Source organism: Engystomops pustulosus, chromosome 10, assembly GCF_040894005.1.
Source record: "Engystomops pustulosus chromosome 10, aEngPut4.maternal, whole genome shotgun sequence".
Classification (NCBI taxonomy): Eukaryota; Metazoa; Chordata; class Amphibia; order Anura; family Leptodactylidae; genus Engystomops; species Engystomops pustulosus.
The window spans coordinates 1,395,200-1,421,103 of NC_092420.1; the positions used below are offsets into that span (position 1 = coordinate 1,395,200).

Here is a 25,904-nt window from a genome sequence, read left to right on the forward strand (position 1 = left end):
CCTAGACCGGGAAGCAGGAGCCTGGGACTTGCTGCCCTGGCTCATGCCTGAAAACCCACTCCCTCCCTGGGAGAGGAGAGAGCAGGCCCCAGGTGGAGGTGGTTTTCCCTGGAGCTCAGGAGCAGCAGCAGCACACAGCCTCTCACAGCAACAGAGAGTTAACGAGGTAACGAGCAACACCAGAGATGCACTCACTATTCTGCTGCTGGTGCAGTCACTGTGTACATACATGACATTACTTATCCTGTACTGATCCTGAGTTACATCCTGTATTATACTCCAGAGCTGCACTCACTATTCTGCTGCTGGTGCAGTCACTGTGTACATACATGACATTACTTATCCTGTACTGATCCTGAGTTACATCCTGTATTATACCCCAGAGCTGCACTCACTATTCTGCTGCTGGTGCAGTCACTGTGTACATACATGACATTACTTATCCTGTACTGATCCTGAGTTACATCCTGTATTATACCCCAGAGCTGCACTCACTATTCTGCTGCTGGTGCAGTCACTGTGTACATACATGACATTACTTATCCTGTACTGATCCTGAGTTACATCCTGTATTATACCCCAGAGCTGCACTCACTATTCTGCTGCTGGGGCAGTCACTGTGTACATACATGACATTACTTATCCTGTACTGATCCTGAGTTACATCCTGTATTATACTCCAGAGCTGCACTCACTATTCTGCTGCTGGTGCAGTCACTGTGTACATACATGACATTACTTATCCTATACTGATCCTGAGTTACATCCTGTATTATACCCCAGAGCTGCACTCACTATTCTGCTGCTGGTGCAGTCACTGTGTACATACATGACATTACTTATCCTGTACTGATCCTGAGTTACATCCTGTAAATCTTTTATTTTATATAAAAGTGAAAAACATAACAATAATAAACATAAATGAAGCCATAACTTCTGGCAAAAGAATTACAAAAGAACAAATATAAACGAAAATAAACTTACAAAACCTCCTGGCCCAGCCACACACACACCACACACTCAGCATGAAAACAAACAAAACCCTCACCCATTCCCACCACCTAATAATTTTTTTTTTTTTTTTTTTTTTTTTTTTTTATATCGAAATACACAGCAAAATACACATAAATAAATAAATAAACAAGAAATAAACACAGAAATAACAATGAATATAACGGAAATAACATTAATAACATTAAATAACATAAAATATAACTAACTAAATCCCACGCCCATCACCCTCCCCCCAGACACTGGTCTAACGTCCAAAGTTTGCGCTATATAGTCCAGACCAGTGCCCGGGATCATATTGTCCAAATCCCGTCCACCCCCCTCCCAACCTAACACCCTAACACCAACACCCCAAAACCAACCAAGCTATATACACATTAACTATAACTACATAAATACACACTGTACACAAAATACAAACACATTAAACATATCAACATATAACAAACCAACCACATAAAGCCCAGGATCGGCGCCTGCAAGCCCCTACATCACTATAACCTCAGATACAAAACAAAAATCTACAGTGTCAGCTTCAGCCCAACACCAGGAGCGGAGATGACAGACTAAGGGACACTAAAGGAGAACCCCCTCCAAAGGAGAGAGGCCCTCCCCGTGCCCAGCCTCTCATACTCCAGAGAGCGCACCTTCACCAGGTCACCCAGAATGTTCCTAACCACCTCATCCACCGGGAGGATTTTACGCTGCGTCGATACTAAACACCGTGCGTTCCACGTGTGGTACCTGACCACTAGGCTAACTAGGAATAACGTGCAGCGGTCCCGGCCACCCAGGCCTCTGAATGCTCCATAGGCCCACTCCGCATAGGAGAGACCGGCCAACCCGGGCCAATGGATGGAAGCGCCCACCCGGTTGTACACCTCTGTGTTAAAGGGGCACTGAAGCAGGAAGTGGTCCATGCTCTCCAGCAGGCCACCGCACTCCTCCCGGGGACAACCCCTTTCCTCAGAGCTCCTACACTTCAGATTGTCCCTCACACACAGCTTTCCATGGAAGCAGCGCCAAGTCAAGTCCCAAAACTTCAAGGGGATCCTGATGGAATTCAAAAGACCTAAACCCACCCCCAGATCCCGACTTGGGCAATCCCTGAGGGCCAGAGGCTTCTGGAAATGGGTCAACAGAACCCTTTTGTCAAGGAGTTTCCTCGACATGGTCCTGATCTCCCACATTCCCAGACCCCACCGGCGAATCACCTTCAGAACCGGGGTAGCGTAAGCCGGAAGATGCCCATGCGGTGTACGGAGATCCTTCACTCGCCCTCCTGTCTCCCATTCCTGGAAGAAAGGCCGAAACCATCCCCTGCAGGAGTATACCCACGGAGGAGCCCTCTCTTTCCAGAGGTTTGCTACATTGATCTTAAGAAAGGTATTCACTAGGAACACCACAGGGTTGACCATACACAACCCTCCTTGTCTCCTCGTGCGGTAAGTAACCTCCCTCTTGATTAGGTTCAGCCTATTCCCCCATAACAGCTGGAAGAACAGACTGTAGACCCGAGTCCAGAGGGGTTCTGGCAACATGCACACACTGCCCAGATATATCAGCAATGGGAGCAGGTAAGTTTTAATCAAGTTCACCCTTTCCCTGAGGGTCAAAGACCAACCCTTCCACTGGTCCACCTTCTGAGCGGCGATCTTAAGCCTGCCGTCCCAGTTTTGCATGGGGTAATCCCCCTGGCCAAATTCGATGCCGAGAACTTTGGCAGAGTCTTGGGGCCCTGGAAGAGTGTCCGGGAGATCGAAGCCTGGACCTCCCTCTCCCAGCCAGAGACTCTCACACTTATCCCGGTTGATCTTGGACCCAGAAGCCTCTGAGTAGCGGTCAACCTCTGACATCACCCATTGCGCCTCCCCTCTCGAGGACACAAAAACAGTGACATCATCAGCGTACGCTACCACCCTTAGAGTGGCTTCCGGTGCCGCCTGGTCCATCCCGACTCCCACCAACGGCCCACGATCAACCCTCCTAAGGAATGGGTCAATCGCGAACACGTATAAAAGTGGGCTCAGAGGACAACCCTGGCGAACACCAGACCCGACCTCAAAAGAGCGGCCAATCCAACCGTTCACAAGCGGGAAACTCTCTGCCCCTGCGTACAAAACCTTTAGCCAATTGACAAACTCCCCCGGCAGGCCATACCTCAGAAGGACAGACCAGAGGTACTCGTGGTTAACCCGATCAAACGCTTTTGCCTGATCCAAGGACAGCAAGTACCCCTTCCAGTTACCAGCCCTGCCCTGCTCCACTGCCTCCCGGACACAAAGCACAGCACTAAATGTACTGCGGCCTGGAACAGAGCAGTGCTGGGTCCCCGAAAGGAGCCGGGGCGCAAACTGCACCAGCCGATTAAACAGCACCTTTGCCAAAACCTTTCTGTCCGCATTGAGAAGCGCTATGGGACGCCAGTTCTCAATACGAGATCGGTCCTTACCCTTTGACAGGATGATCAGGGCAGACCTCCTCATTGACTTCGGCAAAGCGCCCGAGGAAAGACACTCATTGAATACCTCAGTCAAGAGGGGAACCAAGGCGTCCTTAAAGGTCTTATAAAACTCAGATGTTAAGCCATCCGGACCCGGCGATTTCTTGAGGGCGAGCCCTTCAATCGCCAGGCTGACTTCCTCTTCCCTGATCATCTCTGTCAAAACATCAAGAGAGGGGTCTACTCCTGGCTCAGGGACAGTTTCAGCCAGGAAAGCCGACATCACATCCCGATCTAGATCCTTCCTGCCCAAGAGGTGCGAGTAGAAGGATCTGACGACCTCCAGAATCCCTGATCTGGACCTTTTCAGGGATCCCGTACTGTCAACCAGTCCCGTGACAACTTTACTATTCACTGACATCTTGCAGTTTCTGTAAGGGTCGGGCGAGCGGTATTTCCCGTAATCCCTCTCAAAAACCAAAGATGCGTGTCTATCGTACTGACACCTCTTCAGCAAGGATTTCACTCTGGAGATGTCCTCACGACTACCTCCAGTCGAGACGAGATGCTCGAGTTTCCTCCTCAGGCCCTGATACAGGCGGTACCTGTCCAGGCTCCTGAGGCTCGAGAGCTGGCGGAAGAATCTCGCCACCCTTTTCTTGAGCATCTCCCACCACTCTGACTTACTGCTACAAAGGCCCAGCAATGGTACCTGGCTCTGAAGAAAGTCCTCAAAGGATTGTCTTATCTCCGCTTCTTCCAGGAGAGACGAATTGAGCTTCCAGTAGCCTCTTCCCATCCGGGGGGTCTCTGTAACATTCAGAGAAAACAAAATTAGACAGTGGTCGGAGAACTCCACCTCAACAACGGACACTGCTGAAGAAATGGCTTCCTCCTTTAAATAAAACCTGTCTATTCTAGACCTGCAGCTACCCCTATAATAGGTGAACCCCGCGTGGCCTGGGGTGTGCCGGATGTGGACATCCACCAGGCGAGCCTCACTGGCTATGCTATTAAGAGCGACGCTATCATAAGTCAGCTTGTCTCTGGAACCTCCCCTATCCTGGGACCTCGTGACAGCATTGAAGTCCCCTCCAAAGACCACCTGCCGACTTGTAAAAAGGTAGGGCTTGATCCTCATAAAGAGACACTTCCTGTCCCACTTGGACTGGGGACCATAGATGTTAATTAGGCGCAGTTCTTGTCCCTTCATGAGGACATCCAGGATCAGGCACCTCCCCATTTCTAACTCAATAACTCGTCGGCATTCTACCGGCGCGGTAAAAAGTACCGCCACCCCGCTATACGGCTCGGCCGCAAGAGACCAATAGGAAGGCCCGTGTCTCCATTCCCTCTTAGCTTTAAACACGGCCGCCAAATCTGGCAGCCTGGTCTCCTGCAAAAATAAAATGTCGGCTTCAACACGGCCGAGAAAATCAAAGGCCGCAAATCTAGCCGCATCAGACTTAATGCTGGCGACATTAATGGACGCCAGCGTCAACGGAGTGGGTGCCGCCATCATGAGTGATTAAGTTAGACGGCTTTTTTCTTACTATTTCCCTTCCCCCGACTCTCCTCTGAAGATGATGCCTTTTCCCTTTTCCCTTCAGAATTGGGGCAACTTCTTTTTAACGAAATTGAGGTGTCCATGTTATTACTGGCCCCCAAGGACCCACCCGGACCACCCTCTCCTTCGTCCTTGTCTCCTGACTCTGAGTCAGTCTCCCACTCTGAGGACCCGGCTTCCCCAGAGGATAGAGACTCGGCGCCCCCTGCAGGTTGCTCCGCCGCCACCTCCAGAACCCCACCCTCAGCCTCTCCTTCCGAGGAGGCGATCTCATCGAGGGTGAGGAACCGGTTGGAAAGCTCAACCAGAGGGGAGGAAGTTTTCCCTTCCTTAGGTACCTTAGATACGCCGCGTTTTTTCTTTTTCTGCTTGCGCTTATTTTCTAGCCAAATCCTGTTATCCTCATCCATACTCTCATAATGGGAGGACGTGGAGGACATGGCACCTTTCTCGCGCTCCATCCTCCTGACCTCCTCATCCAACTCATCATCCCTCAGGGCCTCAGTAGCATGACCAGCCTCTGAGGAAGGACCAAGGGTCACCCCAGCAACCTGAGGCTTCCCCAGTTCTCTCCCTTTTTGTCTGGCTTCAAGCCGCCTCAACTGAGAAGGTGACTTATTCTTGCTTTTCTTCACAGGCCCCTCAGCTCCTCCACCTCTGCTGGTACCTTCCCCAGCAGAAGCAACCTCATGGCTCTCCTCCACTGGGGTCACAACCGCATTGGCAAAGGAGCGAGGACAACGGCTGAAAGGGTGACCGAGCTCACCACACAGGTTACACCTAATGTCCTTACAGGATGCAGCGAGATGACCTAGCCCACCACACAAAGCGCACTTCTGCACTTGGCAGCTGGCGCTAAAGTGTGTGGGGTCACCGCACCTGTGACAGACCTTCGGCTGCCCCTGGTAGAAAATCAGGATTCTGTCCCGCCCAAGAAAGGCTGAAGAGGGAATGTGGGCGACTGTGCCGCCTGAACACTTCAACTTCATCATGAAGGTCCAGGCCCCAGACCAAATGCCAAATTCATCGCGGTTTTTCTGAGGTACCTGTACAACCTCACCATAACGACTGAGCCACGTCATGATGTCCATGCAAGAAAGTGACTCGTTACGGGTCAAAACGGTCACCTTCTTGACTGTGTTTTGGCGAGACACTGCTTGCACAGCAAAGTCTCGCCAGCCAGGCTCGTTCTTTGCCAGCTCATAATTCGACCAGAAGAGCTCTAAGCCCTCCGGCCGGACAAAGCTGACATCGAACTCCGGAGTACCATAAGGATGTATCAGGGCAAAGATGTCACTAGCCCTGAAGTTCATCTTCAGGAGGAGCTCCACCACCCTTGACCTGGGTGGGCATGCGTCACTGCCCCTCCAGCGAAGACGAACCACATTCCTACGGGAAGCTCCGGGCCCGGTTGTGGGTAAAGACCATACAGTCTCTCCCCCCCTTTTCTCTTGGAAGGCTGCCAGGCCATGCCTGTCTGTCCAGAAGGACAGATCAACCTCTCTTCCCTCTACAGTGATTGACTTTTCCCCTCTCCTGAGAGCCTCCAGAAGACGCCTTTGCAAAACGCTGTTCCCAGAGCCAGGAGACAAGGAGTTAACCCCACTTGCCCCAGCGGTGACACTCGCATAGCTCCTTATGGGAGCGGCCACCACTGGGGGTGCAGATGGATCAGCACAAACCACATGATTAACCCCCTCACCACCATCCACCACTCCCACACTCACCACACTATGTACATTACTGCCTCGCTTCCCTCGCTTCCTTGCATCACTCACACCAGCTGGGCCAGGAGGACCTGGGGTTGCCTCAGCGTCACTGGGCACTGGGGGTAGAGCCACCTCCATAGCTGATTGAGCCTGAGAAGAGGCAGCTCCGACCCCGATCTTACTTGTGCCCTCTGCCTCATTGGCATTAACCCCTTGTTGTCCCGCAGTTTTTTTAAGGTTGGAGCATCGCTGCTCGCTGGATGAAAGAGGCCTCCTGTCTTTATTTACTCCGGACAGTCTCTTTGTGCCATCTCCAGGGTCAGATGAGCCAATACAAAATAAAACCTTTCCTGCGCCCTTTCCCGCAGGCTGCACAGGGCGCTTGGGAGGCGCCGCACCACAAGCCCCAGCAGCCCCATCACACTGCCGCTGCTCACCGGACCTAGCAGCAGCCACAGTGCTAGGGACTACAGGAGCCACCGCCACTGCCCCTGGCACTGGGCCACCCCCCCCTCCCACTGGGGGGCAGCGCACAGTACCAGGACTTGCTGGATCGCCCTCACTGTCCGGCCTTTCGGCCGATGCCTTCCCTGCACCATCCTTGCTACTACAAACAAGGCTGGTGCTCTGCGCCATGATGGAACGTGGCTTTGCAATCTCCCCGCACCCTGGCACCGAGTCCACTGCAGGATTCGTGCTGGGCTGGGTAACGGGGCCTCCACGACAGGCTGGCACTGCTGCCCGCCCGGAGGGAACAGGGAGGGGACGAAACACCAGATTCACCTCCTGAGACGCCTTGATCTTCTTGGCTCTCTTCTTTCTCTTTAGGTCGTCATCTGGCATATCATCGCCGAAGGAAAAGTTCTGGAGGTGAACTGGGGACTCGAGCTGACGGATCTGAGCCATTAGCGCCCCCCCCTGGCCGCTGTCATCACTTTCCTCCTCCAGGTTGGCAGAGCCGCAGCCTGATGGTAATGGCGCTTGCTCTGCAGGCAGCCTGTCGTGCGAGGCCTGCTGGTGTTGGCGCAGGCCACCAGACGGACACGGCTGGTCTTCCTCATCCTCCTCATCATCGCCATCATCCGCCTGGATCTCAAGCCCCTTTTGCTTTCTCAGCTGCTCCAGGCGCATTTCCTCAAACCGGGCGTCGTTTTCCAACTTTTCGCGGAACGGACCGCTGTGCTCGCGGATAAGATGTCGCTTCTCCTGCAGAGCGGTGACCTCGGCTTTTAGTCTGTCTATGGTGGTAAGTAGATCAGACTTTTTCTTTCTCTGCGTAGCCACCCCCGCTAGGGCCAAGGTCTCCCTTATCTCCTCCTGGAGCCTCCTCAGCGCTTTTCCGGCTTCCTCGTACTCACGGAGGTGCTCAGCAATCCGGGAGCCATAGATGGTAGCAGACTCCCGGGCCTTAAGATCACCCCATGCCTTTTGCACACCTCCGTGAGCACCCAGCTTTTCAGCTGAACCACCCAGCTTTCCCGCACAGTCACTCAGCTTTCCAGGAGGAGCACTCAGGCTGATGTTACTTGCCTTGATCTTCTGTGATCTGGAGACCTTGCAGCTTCCCTGGGTCTTGGGGGTGGCAGCCGAGGTCACATCGCTGCGTCCTTGGCTCCGGGCAGATCTTCTTACCCCCTCCGCTTTGGCCGGCAACTGGCTTCTCCTGCCCCCCGCCGGCCTGGTCCGGGAGGCAGAAGCCTGGGATTTTCCTGGCTCACTCATCCCAGAAACCTACTCCCTCCCTGGGGAGGAGAGAGCAGGCCTGGGTGGATTGGTCTTCCACCAGGTGGTGCAGGAGCTCAGCCACAGACAACCACACCCGTCAGCAGTTCACAGGGGAATGAGCCAGCACTCACTATTCTGCTGCTGGTGCAGTCACTGTGTACATACATGACATTACTTATCCTGTACTGATCCTGAGTTACATACTGTATTATACCCAGAGCTGCACTCACTATTCTGCTGCTGGTGCAGTCACTGTGTACATACATGACATTACTTATCCTGTACTGATCCTGAGTTACATCCTGTATTATACACCAGAGATGCACTCACTATTCTGCTGGAGGAGATACTGGGGCAGATTTATCAAGTGTCTGAAAGTCAGAATATTTCCAGTTGCCCATGGCAACCAATCACAGCTCCCCTTTAAAATATTCATGAGCACTGGTGAAATGAAAGCTGAGCTGTGATTGGTTGCCATGGGCAACTGGAAATATTCTGACTTTCAGGCTGCTTGATAAATCTGCCCCACTGTGTACATACATGACATTACTTATCCTGTACTGACCCTGAGTTACATCCTGTATTATACCCCAGAGCTGCACTCACTATTCTGCTGCTGGTGCAGTCACTGCGTACATACATGACATTACTTATCCTGTACTGACCCTGAGTTACATCCTGTATTATACCCCAGAGCTGCACTCACTATTCTGCTGCTGGTGCAATCACTGTGTACATACATGACATTACTTATCCTGTACTGATCCTGAGTTACATCCTGTATTATACCCCAGAGCTGCACTCACTATTCTGCTGCTGGTGCAATCACTGTGTACATACATGACATTACTTATCCTGTACTGATCCTGAGTTACATCCTGTATTATACTCCAGAGCTGCACTCACTATTCTGCTGCAGGAGATACTGTGTACATACCTTGTGTCAGGCCTCTGGTGGTCGGGGTCAGGACGCTCCCGACATGAGAACTGAGGAATGGCAGAGATTCTTTGGTCCCACTGTCCAAACTCCAACTGCTGGGAGCGGTGAGGACTGTGATGCATCAGAGTGACCAGAGGAGGCGCCGGTGAGGCGTCCAGGGGGAACATGCAGGAAGAGAAGGTAGAATTAGAGATGATGCGACCTGTAATATTCGGGTGAGTGTTGTACGTTCCCTCCTGCAGATAATGCAGTCATGTTGTCGGCCTTCTCCCATGTGATATGTAGTTGTGGTGCATGATGGGTAATGTCTTCACCTTTCTCCGCTACAGAGAGGTTGGGGTCACTGCACGGCTTGCAGGGTCCAAGGACCTGCTGGAACAGGGCCCGGGGGTAGACACAGCGCTGAAAGACCACCAGAAAGGATAGAAAAGAGGCATGAAGAAGAGGACAGACACAAGCTCCCACCACCCACACCGCTGCAGGAGCATGCCCACTACAGACCACACCGCTGCAGGAGCATGCCCTCTACAGACCACACCGCTGCAGGAGCATGCCCTCTACAGACCACACCGCTGCAGGAGCATGCCCACTACACACCACACCGCTGCAGGAGCATGCACTCTACAGACCACACCGCTGCAGGAGCATGCCCTCTACACACCACACCGCTGCAGGAGCATGCCCTCTACACACCACACCGCTGCAGGAGCATGCCCACTACAGACCACACCGCTGCAGGAGCATGCCCTCTACAGACCACACCGCTGCAGGAGCATGCCCTCTACAGACCACACCGCTGCAGGAGCATGCCCTCTACAGACCACACCGCTGCAGGAGCATGCCCTCTACAGACCACACCGCTGCAGGAGCATGCCCACTACACACCGCTGCAGGAGCATGCCCTCTACAGACCACACCGCTGCAGGAGCATGCCCACTACACACCGCTGCAGGAGCATGCCCACTACACACCACACCGCTGCAGGAGCATGCCCACTACACACCACACCGCTGCAGGAGCATGCCCACTACACATCACACCGCTGCAGGAGCATGCCCACTACACACCACACCGCTGCAGGAGCATGCCCACTACAGACCACACCGCTGCAGGAGCATGCCCACTACAGACCACACCGCTGCAGGAGCATGCCCACTACAGACCACACCGCTGCAGGAGCATGCCCACTACACACCACACCGCTGCAGGAGCATGCCCTCTACACACCACACCGCTGCAGGAGCATGCCCACTACACACCACACCGCTGCAGGAGCATGCCCACTACACACCACACCACTGCAGGAGCATGCCCTCTACACACCACACCGCTGCAGGAGCATGCCCACTACAGACCACACCGCTGCAGGAGCATGCCCACTACACACCACACCGCTGCAGGAGCATGCCCTCTACAGACCACACCGCTGCAGGAGCATGCCCACTACACACCACACCGCTGCAGGAGCATGCCCACTACACACCACACCGCTGCAGGAGCATGCCCTCTACAGACCACACCGCTGCAGGAGCATGCCCACTACACACCACACCGCTGCAGGAGCATGCACTCTACAGACCACACCGCTGCAGGAGCATGCCCACTACAGAACCCTGAGCCAACAAAAGACCAGCAGAATAGTGGATGCAGCTCTGGAGGTGACTGGAGTCATGAGGAGATGGGATATGATGATGACATTAACCCCTACCTGTCCACTCTCCGTGCCGGTCTGGTACATGGCGCTGCTGGGCCGATCCCGCAGGGCCGGGAGCAGCATCACCAGGTCATGTGAGTGTCTGTACTTATCTGGGAGTGAGGGGGAACCTAGGGGGGGGGACACAGATCGTTACCACATGACACGGGCCAGAGGCCGCCTCTGCTGTCACCCAATGACATTACCTCGTGTGCTGGACGGTGCAGAATTAATGAGCTGTGATGGTGCAGAGTGGGTGGAGCTGAGACTGGAGGAGGAGGGGCTTGTGTACGAGGAAGATAAAGCCGACACATTGGTGATGGATCCAGCCTGGAGGGATTGGGGGAACAGCACCTGCAGGATCCAGAAAGCACAGTTATAGGGGCCACAGGGGCCGACCACCACACTGCACACTTACCTGCATGCTGTGACCACACTGCACACCTACCTGCATGCTGTGACCACACTGCACACCTACCTGCATGCTGTCACCACACTGCACACCTACCTGCATGCTGTCACCACACTGCACACCTACCTGCATGCTGTCACCACACTGCACACTCACCTGCATGCTGTGACCACCACACTGCACACCTACCTGCATGCTGTGACCACCACACTGCACACCTACCTGCATGCTGTCACCACACTGCACACCTACCTGCATGCTGTCACCACACTGCACACCTACCTGCATGCTGTCACCACACTGCACACCTACCTGCATGCTGTCACCACACTGCACACTCACCTGCATGCTGTCACCACACTGCACACCTACCTGCATGCTGTCACCACCACACTGCACACCTACCTGCATGCTGTCACCACACTGCACACCTACCTGCATGCTGTGACCACCACACTGCACACCTACCTGCATGCTGTCACCACACTGCACACCTACCTGCATGCTGTCACCACACTGCACACCTACCTGCATGCTGTGACCACCACACTGCACACCTACCTGCATGCTGTCACCACCACACTGCACACCTACCTGCATGCTGTCACCACACTGCACACCTACCTGCATGCTGTGACCACCACACTGCACACCTACCTGCATGCTGTCACCACCACACTGCACACTCACCTGCATGCTGTCACCACACTGCACACCTACCTGCATGCTGTCACCACACTGCACACCTACCTGCATGCTGTCACCACCACACTGCACACCTACCTGCATGCTGTCACCACCACACTGCACACTCACCTGCATGCTGTCACCACACTGCACACTCACCTGCATGCTGTCACCACACTGCACACCTACCTGCATGCTGTCACCACCACACTGCACACCTACCTGCATGCTGTCACCACACTGCACACCTACCTGCATGCTGTCACCACACTGCACACTTACCTGCATGCTGTGACCACCACACTGCACACCTACCTGCATGCTGTCACCACACTGCACACCTACCTGCATGCTGTCACCACACTGCACACCTACCTGCATGCTGTCACCACACTGCACACCTACCTGCATGCTGTCACCACACTGCACACTCACCTGCATGCTGTCACCACACTGCACACCTACCTGCATGCTGTGACCACCACACTGCACACCTACCTGCATGCTGTCACCACACTGCACACCTACCTGCATGCTGTCACCACACTGCACACTCACCTGCATGCTGTCACCACACTGCACACTCACCTGCATGCTGTCACCACACTGCACACCTACCTGCATGCTGTGACCACCACACTGCACACCTACCTGCATGCTGTCACCACACTGCACACCTACCTGCATGCTGTCACCACACTGCACACTTACCTGCATGCTGTGACCACCACACTGCACACCTACCTGCATGCTGTGACCACCACACTGCACACTCACCTGCATGCTGTCACCACACTGCACACCTACCTGCATGCTGTGACCACCACACTGCACACCTACCTGCATGCTGTGACCACCACACTGCACACCTACTTGCATGCTGTCACCACACTGCACACTCACCTGCATGCTGTAGGGGTCCTCCGTCTCGCTGTCCACTGCAGTGGTCGTGGTTCCAGTGTCGCTGGAGGTGTGTGAAGAGAGGGAGGAGGAGGAATGGCGGACAGAGCTCAGGACGACAAGAGGGCTGAGGAGAGAAGAGGAGAGTCACACACAAGAAGAGGCCGAGAGATGGCACAATAAGGACCGTGCACAGTCCCTTCTGCAGTCCCGCCCTCCTGACTCTTCTGCAGTCCCGCCCTCCTGACTCTTCTGCAGTCCCGCCCTCCTGGGCAGTCCCACCCTCCAGTCTCTCCGCTCCCCCTAGTGGTTACCTGTGGCGGTGCAGCATCCTCATGCTGTCGTTGTTCATGGCGCTGTGTGACAGTAAGACGTTGCTGCGTGGTATTGGGGTGCAGGCGGGGTTCATCTTCTCCAGCATGGGGAATTCCTGCAGAGTATGACGGGTTATTAGGACACTCTGGTGGGTGAGCGCCATAGACGAGGACTATGTGATGTCACTTACCTGGTAGAGACTGGAGCGCATGACCTGGAACTGATCCACCAGCTTCTTGTGCAGAGGTCTCATCTCCGGGTGCACACAGCGCTCATGGACCGCCAGCCCCACCCCGAGGACGTGCACCTGCAGGACCATCATCATCATTATACAGACACCGGCCACTGGGGGCAGCATCAGATCAGGGGTCTCACCACTCATGTACCTGCTCCAGCATCAGCTCCTTCAGCTGACTGATCCTGTCCGCGTCCTCCGGGTGCTGCGTGATGTAATCCTTATCGAAGAACGCCTGCGGGGGAGAGACCGTGAGAGCCAGCAGGGGGCAAATACAGAGGGGCAAATGCAGAGGGGCATATACAGGGGGGCATATAGAGGGGGGCGTATAGAGGGGGGCATATACAGAGGGACATATACAGAGGGGCATGTACAGAGGGGCATATACAGAGGGGCATGTACAGGGGGACATATAGAGGGGGACATATAGAGGGGGACATATAGAGGGGGGCATATACAGAGGGACATATACAGAGGGGCATGTACAGAGGGGTATGTACAGAGGGGCATGTACAGAGGGACATATACAGAGGGACATATACAGAGGGACATATACAGAGGGACATATACAGAGGGACATATACAGAGGGACATATACAGAGGGACATATACAGAGGGACATATACAGAGGGGCACATACAGAGGGGCGTATAGAGAGGGGCACATACAGAGGGACATATACAGAGGGGCATATAGAGAGGGGCACATACAGAGGGACATATACAGAGGGACATATACAGAGGGGCACATACAGAGGGGCGTATAGAGAGGGGCACATACAGAGGGGCATGTACAGAGGGGCGTATAGAGAGGGGCACATACAGAGGGACATATACAGAGGGGTATGTACAGAGGGGCACATACAGAGGGGCACATACAGAGGGGCACATACAGAGGGACATATACAGAGGGACATATACAGAGGGGCACATACAGAGGGACATATACAGAGGGACATATACAGAGGGACATATACAGAGGGACATATACAGAGGGACATATACAGAGGGGCGTATAGAGAGGGGCATATAGAGTGGCATATACAGAGGGGCATGTACAGAGGGGCATGTACAGAGGGGTATATAGAGAGGGGCAAATACAGAGGGGCAAATACAGAGGGGCATATAGAGGGGGGCATATACAGAGGGGCATGTACAGAGGGATACATACAGAATGGCATATAGAGGGGGGGTATAGAGGGGGCATATAGAGAGGGGCAGGGCAAAGGGTCGTATAGAGAGACAGGGGTACAGACAGAGGGACCTAAAGAAAGAAATACGAGTCATAACTACGCCAGGGGAAGGTTTCTCACCTCCTGGTATCGGGTGATGCCTCCATTCACAGCAGCGTCTATGACCCCGTTCAGACACATACTCAGGAGGTTGATGTTCCCGTGCAGGTTATGGTGCTGGTACTGAGTGATGAGCGCACGCAGCTCCTGCGTCTTATTCCCCAGAACCTGCAGCGCATTCTCCAAGGGGCTCACCTCCACCTGCGGACCCCTCCCAGGTTACTATATAATACATATGATGTGTGATAATACACCCCCGGCCCCGGCGGACCCCTCCCAGGTTACTATATAATACATATGATGTGTGATAATATACCCCCTGCCCCGGCGGACCCCTCCCAGGTTACTATATAATACATATGATGTGTGATAATACACCCCCTGCCCCTGCGGACCCCTCCCAGGTTACTATATAATACATATGATGTGTGATAATACACCCCCTGCCCCTGCAGACCCCTCCCAGGTCACTATATAATACATATGATGTGTGATAATACACCCCCTGCCCCTGCGGACCCCTCCCAGGTTACTATATAATACATATGATGTGTGATAATACACCCCCTGCCCCTGCGGACCCCTCCCAGGTTACTATATAATACATATGATGTGTGATAATACACCCCCTGCCCCGGCGGACCCCTCCCAGGTCACTATATAATACATATGATGTGTGATAATACCCCCTGCCCCGGCGGACCCCTCCCGGGTCACTATATAATACATATGATGTGTGATAATACACCCCCTGCCCGGCGGACCCCTCCCAGGTCACTATATAATACATATGATGTGTGATAATACACCCCCTGCCCCGGCGGACCCCTCCCAGGTCACTATATAATACATATGATGTGTGATAATACACCCCCTGCCCCTGCGGACCCCTCCCAGGTTACTATATAATACATATGATGTGTGATAATACCCCCCTGCCCCGGCGGACCCCTCCCAGGTCACTATATAATACATATGATGTGTGATAATACACCCCCTGCCCCGGCGGACCCCTCCCAGGTCACTATATAATACATATGATGTGTGATAATACACCCCCTGCCCCGGCGGACCCCTCCCGGGTCACTATATAATACATATGATGTGTGATAATACACCCCCTGCCCCGGCGGACCCCTCCCAGGTCACTATATAATACATATGATGTGTGATAATACACCCCTGCCCCGGCGGACCCCTCCCAGGTCACTATATAATATATATGATGTCTGCTAATACCCCCCCTGCCCCAGCGGACCCCTCCCAGGTCACTATATAATACATATGATGTGTGATAATACACCCCCTGCCCCTGCGGACCCCTCCCAGGTCACTATATAATACATATGATGTGTGATAATACCCCCTGCCCCGGCGGACCCCTCCCGGGTCACTATATAATACATATGATGTGTGATAATACACCCCCTGCCCGGCGGACCCCTCCCAGGTCACTATATAATACATATGATGTGTGATAATACACCCCCTGCCCCTGCGGACCCCTCCCAGGTCACTATATAATACATATGATGTGTGATAATACACCCCCTGCCCCTGCGGACCCCTCCCAGGTCACTATATAATACATATGATGTGTGATAATACCCCCCTGCCCCGGCGGACCCCTCCCAGGTCACTATATAATACATATGATGTGTGATAATACACCCCCTGCCCCGGCGGACCCCTCCCAGGTCACTATATAATACATATGATGTGTGATAATACACCCCCTGCCCCGGCGGACCCCTCCCAGGTCACTATATAATACATATGATGTGTGATAATACACCCCCTGCCCCGGCGGACCCCTCCCAGGTCACTATATAATACATATGATGTGTGATAATACACCCCCTGCCCCGCCGGACCCCTCCCAGGTCACTATATAATACATATGATGTGTGATAATACCCCCCTGCCCCGGCGGACCCCTCCCAGGTCACTATATAATACATATAATGTGTGATAATACACCCCCTGCCCTGGCGGACCCCTCCCAGGTCACTATATAATACATATGATGTGTGATAATACACCCCCTGCCCCTGCGGACCCCTCCCAGGTCACTATATAATACATATGATGTGTGATAATACCCCCTGCCCCAGCGGACCCCTCCCAGGTCACTATATAATACATATGATGTGTGATAATACACCCCCTGCCCCGGCGGACCCCTCCCAGGTCACTATATAATACATATGATGTGTGATAATACCCCCTGCCCCGGCGGACCCCTCCCAGGTCACTATATAATACATGTAATGTGTGATAATACACCCCCTGCCCTGGCGGACCCCTCCCAGGTCACTATATAATACATATGATGTGTGATAATACACCCCCTGCCCCGGCGGACCCCTCCCAGGTCACTATATAATACATATGATGTGTGATAATACACCCCCTGCCCCGGCGGACCCCTCCCAGGTCACTATATAATACATATGATGTGTGAGAATACACCCCCTGCCCTGGCGGACCCCTCCCAGTTCACTATATAATACATATGATGTGTGATAATACCCCCCTGCCCCGGCGGACCCCTCCCAGGTCACTATATAATACATATGATGTGTGATAATACCCCCTGCCCCGGCGGACCCCTCCCGGGTCACTATATAATACATATGATGTGTGATAATACACCCCCTGCCCGGCGGACCCCTCCCAGGTCACTATATAATACATATGATGTGTGATAATATACCCCCTGCCCCTGCGGACCCCTCCCAGGTTACTATATAATACATATGATGTGTGATAATACACCCCCTGCCCCGGCGGACCCCTCCCAGGTCACTATATAATACATATGATGTGTGATAATACCCCCTGCCCCGGCGGACCCCTCCCGGGTCACTATATAATACATATGATGTGTGATAATACACCCCCTGCCCGGCGGACCCCTCCCAGGTCACTATATAATACATATGATGTGTGATAATACCCCCTGCCCCGGCGGACCCCTCCCAGGTCACTATATAATACATATGATGTGTGATAATACACCCCCTGCCCCTGCGGACCCCTCCCAGGTTACTATATAATACATATGATGTGTGATAATACCCCCCTGCCCCGGCGGACCCCTCCCAGGTCACTATATAATACATATGATGTGTGATAATACACCCCCTGCCCCTGCGGACCCCTCCCAGGTTACTATATAATACATATGATGTGTGATAATACACCCCCTGCCCCGGCGGACCCCTCCCAGGTTACTATATAATACATATGATGTGTGATAATACACCCCCTGCCCCTGCGGACCCCTCCCAGGTCACTATATAATACATATGATGTGTGATAATACACCCCCTGCCCCTGCGGACCCCTCCCAGGTTACTATATAATACATATGATGTGTGATAATACACCCCCTGCCCCGGCGGACCCCTCCCAGGTTACTATATAATACATATGATGTGTGATAATATACCCCCTGCCCCTGCGGACCCCTCCCAGGTCACTATATAATACATATGATGTGTGATAATACACCCCCTGCCCCTGCGGACCCCTCCCAGGTCACTATATAATACATATGATGTGTGATAATACACCCCCTGCCCCGGCGGACCCCTCCCAGGTCACTATATAATACATATGATGTGTGATAATACACCCCCTGCCCCGGCGGACCCCTCCCAGGTCACTATATAATACATATGATGTGTGATAATACACCCCCTGCCCCGGCGGACCCCTCCCGGGTCACTATATAATACATATGATGTGTGATAATACACCCCCTGCCCCGGCGGACCCCTCCCAGGTCACTATATAATACATATGATGTGTGATAATACCCCCTGCCCCGGCGGACCCCTCCCAGGTCACTATATAATACATATGATGTGTGATAATACCCCCTGCCCCGGCGGACCGCTCCCAGGTCACTATATAATACATATGATGTGTGATAATACACCCCTGCCCCGGCGGACCCCTCCCAGGTCACTATATAATACATATGATGTGTGATAATACACCCCCTGCCCCGGCGGACCCCTCTCAGGTCACTATATAATACATATGATGTGTGATAATACACCCTGCCCCGGCGGACCCCTCCCAGGTCACTATATAATACATATGATGTGTGATAATACCCCCTGCCCCGGCGGACCGCTCCCAGGTTACTATATAATACATATGATGTGTGATAATACTCCCCCTGCCCCGGCGGACCCCTCCCGGGTCACTATATAATACATATGATGTGTGATAATACCCCCTGCCCCGGCGGACCCCTCCCAGGTCACTATATAATACATATGATGTGTGATAATATACCCCCTGCCCTGGCGGACCCCTCCAGGTTACTATATAATACATATGATGTGTGATAATACACCCCCTGCCCCTGCGGACCCCTCCCAGGTCACTATATAATACATATGATGTGTGATAATACACCCCCTGCCCCGGCGGACCCCTCCCAGGTCACTATATAATACATATGATGTGTGATAATATACCCCCTGCCCCTGCGGACCCCTCCCAGGTCACTATATAATACATATGATGTGTGATAATACCCCCTGCCCCTGCGGACCCCTCCCAGGTCACTATATAATACATATGATGTGTGATAATATACCCCCTGCCCCGGCGGACCCCTCCCAGGTCACTATATAATACATATAATGTGTGATAATACCCCCCCTGCCCCGGCGGACCCCTCCCAGGTCACTATATAATACATATGATGTGTGATAATACCCCCTGCCCTGGCGGACCCCTCCCAGGTCACTATATAATACATATGATGTGTGATAATACCCCCCTGCCCCGGCGGACCCCTCCCAGGTTACTATATAATACATATGATGTGTGATAATACACCCCCTGCCCCGCCGGACCCCTCCCAGGTCACTATATAATACATATGATGTGTGATAATACCCCCTGCCCCGGCGGACCCCTCCCAGGTCACTATATAATACATATGATGTGTGATAATACACCCCCTGCCCCGGCGGACCCCTCCCAGGTCACTATATAATACATATGATGTGTGATAATACCCCCCTGCCCCGGCGGACCCCTCCCAGGTTACTATATAATACATATGATGTGTGATAATACACCCCCTGCCCCGCCGGACCCCTCCCAGGTCACTATATAATACATATGATGTGTGATAATACACCCTGCCCCGCCGAACCCCTCCCAGGTCACTATATACCCCTGCCCCGCCGGACCCCTCCCAGGTCACTATATACCCCTGCCCCGCCGGACCCCTCCCAGGTCACTATATACCCCTGCCCCGGCTGACCCCTCCCAGGTCACTATATACCCCTGCCCCGCCGGACCCCTCCCAGGTCACTATATACCCCTGCCCCGGCTGACCCCTCCCAGGTCACTATATACCCCCACCGGACCCCTCCCAGGTCACTATATACCCCCACCGGACCCCTCCCAGGTCACTATGTACCCCCACCGGACCCCTCCCAGGTCACTATATACCCCTGCCCCGCCGGACCCCTCCCAGGTCACTATATACCCCCACCGGACCCCTCCCAGGTCACTATATACCCCTGCCCCGCCGGACCCCTCCCAGTGGATCGGATACGTTACCAGTTCGCGCTTTTGAACTTCAAACCAGCAGGAGATTCCCGGGAGGCTGTGAGACAGCGTGAGAGTGCTGCGCTCTATCCACAGGCTCTGAGGGAGAGAGAAGAGACAGTCAGGTCCCGCTCGGTCACAGAGACCACCCTCAGGGGTCCGTCCCCTCACCTTAAACTCATTGTCCTTGTCCCGGGAGCCGCGGTGGAAGGGCCGGTCGTAGCGGAACCTGCGCACGTTGTTCACTCTGTAGAAGCTCTTTATCCTCTCCGGGACCTGGTCCATGTTCAGGACTCGGGGGGTGTCAGGCAGAGGGGTGACCGCGTATATCTGCAGGTCTAGGTGTGATTGTCAAGGGACATCCTAACAGCCATGGCCAAAACTGATACACTGTAACAAACAGGGGTAGCAGGGGTGGTGGTGTGATACATGGGGAGGGGGCCGGGGTAGCAGGGGGGTGGGGAGGCACGGGGGTAGCAGGAAGGGTGAGGGGGCAGGGGGGGGTGATACACTGTAGCGCATGGGTGAGGGGGCAGGGGTAGCAGAGAGGGTGAGGGGGCAGGGGGGAGGTAGCAAGGGGTGGGGTGTGCTAAACTGTAGCGCATGGGTGAGGGGGTGATACACTGTAGCACATGGGTGAGGGGGCAGGGGGGGTGATACACTGTAGCGCATGGGTGAGGGGGCAGAGGTGGCTGTGATACACTGTTGCGCATGGGTGAGGGGGCAGAGGTGGCTGTGATACACTGTTGCACATGGGTGAGGGGGCAGAGGTGGCTGTGATACACTGTTGCACATGGGTGAGGGGGCAGGGGTAGCAGAGAGGGTGAGGGGCAGGGGGGTGTGTGATAAACTGTAGCACATGGGTGAGGGGCAGGGGGGAGGTAGCAGGGGGTGGGGGTGAGGGGGCAGGGGTGGGCTGTGATACACTGTAGCGCATGGGTGAGGGGGCAGAGGTGGCTGTGATACACTGTTGCACATGGGTGAGGGGGCAGGGGTGGCTGTGATACACTGTTGCACCTGGGTGAGGGGGCAGGGGTGGCTGTGATACACTGTTGCGCATGCGCAGGATACACTGGGAGTCGCTCTGCAGGACGGTGTCATCCGGGTGGTTGAGATGTTGCATTGCGATGGCCTGCGGGAATTCTCCCAGCATCCTCTGCTGGAAAGCCTCCAGCCGCTCGTAGTCATGGCCCCGGCACACAAACTCCTTATTCTGTAACCAGACGACAAGAACATCACCCGGGAGGAGGCGGTGTAAGGGCATAACCCAGGAGGAGGCGGGCGTGATCACCAAGGAGGAGGCGGGCGTGATCACCCAGGAGGAGGCGGGCGTAAGGGCATAACCCAGGAGGAGGCGGGCATGATCACGCAGGAGGAGGCGGGCGTGATCACCCAGGAGGAGGTGGGCGTGATCACCCAGGAGGAGGCGGGCGTAAGGGCATAACCCAGGAGGAGGCGGGCCTGATCACCCAGGAGGAGGCGGGTCTGATCACCCAGGAGGAGGCGGGCCTGATCACCCAGGAGGAGGCGGGCCTGATCACCCAGGAGGAGGCGGGCCTGATCACCCAGGAGGAGGCGGGCCTGATCACCCAGGAGGAGGCGGGCCTGATCACCCAGGAGGAGGCGGGCCTGATCACCCAGGAGGAGGCGGGCCTGATCACCCAGGAGGAGCGGCACTGGTAACACTCACCCGTAGAAAGAACGGAAACTTCTTTCCATAAAATCCCACCCGGAAAAACTCAGGCTCCAGTCTCTGCTGGTCCATGATGTGATCATAGTACGAGGCCTCCATTTTCTGCAGGGGATAAGAGAAGAGGCTGAGCACAGAGAGGACGGGTCCCACTGCTCCACCAGGACACCGGAGACTCACCAGGATCCAGCTCAGGCTCTGGTAATCATACAGCTTCTCATACTGAGCCGCCAGCTCCCGGCACAGAGGGATCCCGTACTCCCAGCACTGGGGGAAGACACACGGAATAATGGAGGAGGAACACACAGATCATGTACGTGTTGTATCTGATCATGCACGTGTTGTATCTGATCATGCACGTGTTGTATCTGATCATGCACGTGTTGTATCTGATCATGCACGTGTTGTATCTGATCATGCACGTGTTGTATCTGATCATGCACGTGTTGTATCTGATCATGTACGTGTTGTATCTGATCATGTCTGTGTTGTATCTGATCATGCATGTGTTGTATCTGATCATGCATGTGTTGTATCTGATCATGTATGTGTTGTATCTGATCATGCATGTGTTGTATCTGATCATGTACGTGTTGTATCTGATCATGTCTGTGTTGTATCTGATCATGCATTTGTTGTATCTGATCATGCATGTGTTGTATCTGATCATGTATGTGTTGTATCTGATCATGCACGTGTTGTATCTGATCATGTACGTGTTGTATCTGATCATGTCTGTGTTGTATCTGATCATGCATTTGTTGTATCTGATCATGCATGTGTTGTATCTGATCATGTATGTGTTGTATCTGATCATGCATGTGTTGTATCTGATCCCTGTGTGATGCAGAACATCATGGATCAGTGCATCTTCACTACCAGCCTGCAGGTGGCGCTGTCCTCCCATACACTGCAGCAGTGACACCTGCAGTCTGAAGCAGGTACTGCACCTAAGTCATGGGAGAGGGAGCCAACAACTCACCTTCCCCTTGTTGAAGTAGTGGATGATCTTGCGGCTGAGATTTTCTTTCCGCTGCCACTCGCTCTGGGCCGGGTAATGGAGGAACTCCCGTAGGGAGCGATCTTCCCACTGCAGGGTCTCCCAGTACAGGAGCAGAGTAAATGCTGCCTCTGGAAGGGATGGACAGAGCATGGAGTAAGGGTGCCAGTCTCCCCCTCTCCCCAGGATTAGGTCCCCCCCCTGTACCTGTGTAGCTCTCGGCCTGCAGGTGGAGGTCACACAGCTTGTGGATGTATCGGATGTACATCTCCTCCTTATTAATCTCAGATTTGTAAAAGTTCTGGAAGCAGATGAGGGCGTTATAGCTCCGTCACCCTGCAGGAGGCGCCGCCATCACAGGGAGCCACTCGCTACTCACCATCAGATTGACTGTGCAGCCGACCTTCTTGTTCTCAGTTTCTTCACCTTTCATACAGTCTCTGCAGGAGAACATCACAGTCCTGTGGTCATACAGGGGACCCCTGCACCCTGGCCCCGTGCAGAGGACGCACCCTGGCCCCGTGCAGAGGACGCACCCTGGCCCCGTGCAGAGGACGCACCCTGGCCCCGTGCAGAGGACGCACCCTGGCCCCGTGCAGAGGACGCACCCTGGCCCCGTGCAGAGGACGCACCCTGGCCCCGTGCAGAGGACGCACCCTGGCCCCGTGCAGAGGACGCACCCTGGCCCCGTGCAGAGGACGCACCCTGGCCCCGTGCAGAGGACGCAGCCTGGCCCCGTGCAGAGGACGCAGCCTGGCCCCGTGCAGAGGACGCAGCCTGGCCCCGTGCAGAGGACGCAGCCTGGCCCCGTGCAGAGGACGCAGCCTGGCCCCGTGCAGAGGACGCAGCCTGGCCCCGTGCAGAGGGTGCACCCGCTCACTAGGAGAGCAGTGCATGCTGATGATCACTCACCTGTAGTCCAGGAGTCGCTCCATCAGACGGGTCACTGAGGTGACAAATGAAGCCCCCGGCTCTCTCCACGTCTCCTGCTCAATCTTCTCCAGCAAACTGGGTGCAAAAACATCACACAACGATCAATGTGAGAATCTGGAGGCTCCGGCACCAGACACGGCACAGGGGAGGCCCCCGGATCAGCAGACACGGCACCGGTGAGGCCCCGGATCAGCAGACACGGCACAGGTGAGGCCCCGGATCAGCAGACACGGCACAGGTGAGGCCCCCGGATCAGCAGACACGGCACAGGTGAGGCCCCGGATCAGCAGACACGGCACAGGTGAGGCCCCGGATCAGCAGACACGGCACAGGTGAGGCCCCCGGATCAGCAGACACGGCACAGGTGAGGCCCCCGGATCAGCAGACACGGCACAGGTGAGGCCCCCGGATCAGCAGACACGGCACAGGTGAGGCCCCGGATCAGCAGACATGGCACAGGTGAGGCCCCCGGATCAGCAGAGGACCCCTCCAGCCTTCAGGGACCTCAGTGCACACACATTACAGATGTACAGCATCATACATACAGAGCCACTTACCTGGGGTACGGACCAAAGAGCTGAGAGCTGCTCCGGCAGCGAGGGAGGAGGACAAATACAAGAGATCACAATGTGCCACATAAGGACATGCATCCTCTGCTGATGACTACAACCCCCACCAGAACCAAAAAGGTAAGTCCCTGCTGAGAACTACCAGTCTAATCTCCTCACAGTTGAAGGTTTGTTACAATTGCATTCAGTAAGTAGTAATCGGACTGGACTCCAGACTGACACACTGTAACAGACTGACACACTGTAACAGACTTCACACTGACACACTGTAACAGACTCCAGAATGTCACATTGTAACAGACTCCAGAATGTCACATTGTAACAGACTCCACACTGACACACTGTAACAGACTTCACACTGACACACTGTAACAGACTTCACACTGACACACTGTAACAGACTCCAGAATGTCACATTGTAACAGACTCCAGAATGTCACATTGTAACAGACTCCACACTGACACACTGTAACAGACTCCACACTGACACACTGTAACAGACTCCACACTGACACACTGTAACAGACTCCACACTGACACACTGTAACAGACGTCAGCCAGGAGAGAGATTGATGAAGCTTTGCTATGAGCAGTGGGTCTAGAGTCGGAGGGGGGTACAGCAGACATTTTGGAGACAATGACTGGTACATGCCTGGCTTATGTGGACCCCCGGTGCCCCCCGTGTACTCACAGGAGACTGAAGAGCTCTCTGTAGTTTTCATCTCCTTTCCCCTCAGACACCAGGGAGTCCAGTTTATCGATGAGCTCGGCCTCCACCTGATGAAAGGCAGCGCCATAGTCAGATCCCCGCACGCCGCCATCACTGTGTGCACCAAGCAGGCGCAGTACCCCCGGCTCCCATGCAGGGGGCGCCACCTCTCACCTGCTTGAAGTTCCCATTGCGCCGCTGCTCACAGTCCATCATGTCATGGAAGATGGGGATCATGATGTTCCGCACTTCGGGCTGTGGTACCAGTGAGACCCCCAGGAAGGGTCCGATCATCCCGGGTATGAAGTGGTATTTGTGCTCCCCTGGAAGGCAGAAGATGGGGGTAAGACAAGGATCGGGGGCACGGGGAGGGCAGGGGGACACCGCCAGGTACTTACCCAGGTTCTGCCACATGTTAAACAGCTCGTACGTCATCATGACCCGCATGTCACCGTACCTGGGGGAATAACAGGCCAGTGATGCCGCCAT

At 54.3% G+C, this 25,904-nt stretch overlaps 1 protein-coding gene across 1 annotated transcript in view; it reads right to left on the reverse strand.

Annotated features, from left to right (window-relative positions):
* The window catches only part of DOCK3 (dedicator of cytokinesis 3), a gene marked incomplete at its 5' end in the record, with an annotated part of 168,055 nt that overhangs the window by 11,487 nt on the left and 130,664 nt on the right, over nt 1–25,904 (reverse strand). Inside the window, 22 exons of the mRNA XM_072128238.1 lie at nt 9,393–9,506; nt 9,710–9,797; nt 11,104–11,219; nt 11,295–11,442; nt 13,091–13,214; nt 13,402–13,517; nt 13,593–13,709; nt 13,789–13,872; nt 14,950–15,129; nt 20,527–20,613; nt 20,686–20,852; nt 21,586–21,727; nt 22,205–22,309; nt 22,385–22,471; nt 23,187–23,335; nt 23,412–23,505; nt 23,584–23,644; nt 24,117–24,212; nt 24,695–24,721; nt 25,398–25,483; nt 25,590–25,738; nt 25,814–25,872. Coding sequence (XP_071984339.1) covers nt 9,393–9,506; nt 9,710–9,797; nt 11,104–11,219; nt 11,295–11,442; nt 13,091–13,214; nt 13,402–13,517; nt 13,593–13,709; nt 13,789–13,872; nt 14,950–15,129; nt 20,527–20,613; nt 20,686–20,852; nt 21,586–21,727; nt 22,205–22,309; nt 22,385–22,471; nt 23,187–23,335; nt 23,412–23,505; nt 23,584–23,644; nt 24,117–24,212; nt 24,695–24,721; nt 25,398–25,483; nt 25,590–25,738; nt 25,814–25,872 — 2,396 coding nt within the window. The remainder of the gene's footprint in view (nt 1–9,392; nt 9,507–9,709; nt 9,798–11,103; nt 11,220–11,294; nt 11,443–13,090; nt 13,215–13,401; nt 13,518–13,592; nt 13,710–13,788; nt 13,873–14,949; nt 15,130–20,526; nt 20,614–20,685; nt 20,853–21,585; nt 21,728–22,204; nt 22,310–22,384; nt 22,472–23,186; nt 23,336–23,411; nt 23,506–23,583; nt 23,645–24,116; nt 24,213–24,694; nt 24,722–25,397; nt 25,484–25,589; nt 25,739–25,813; nt 25,873–25,904) is intronic.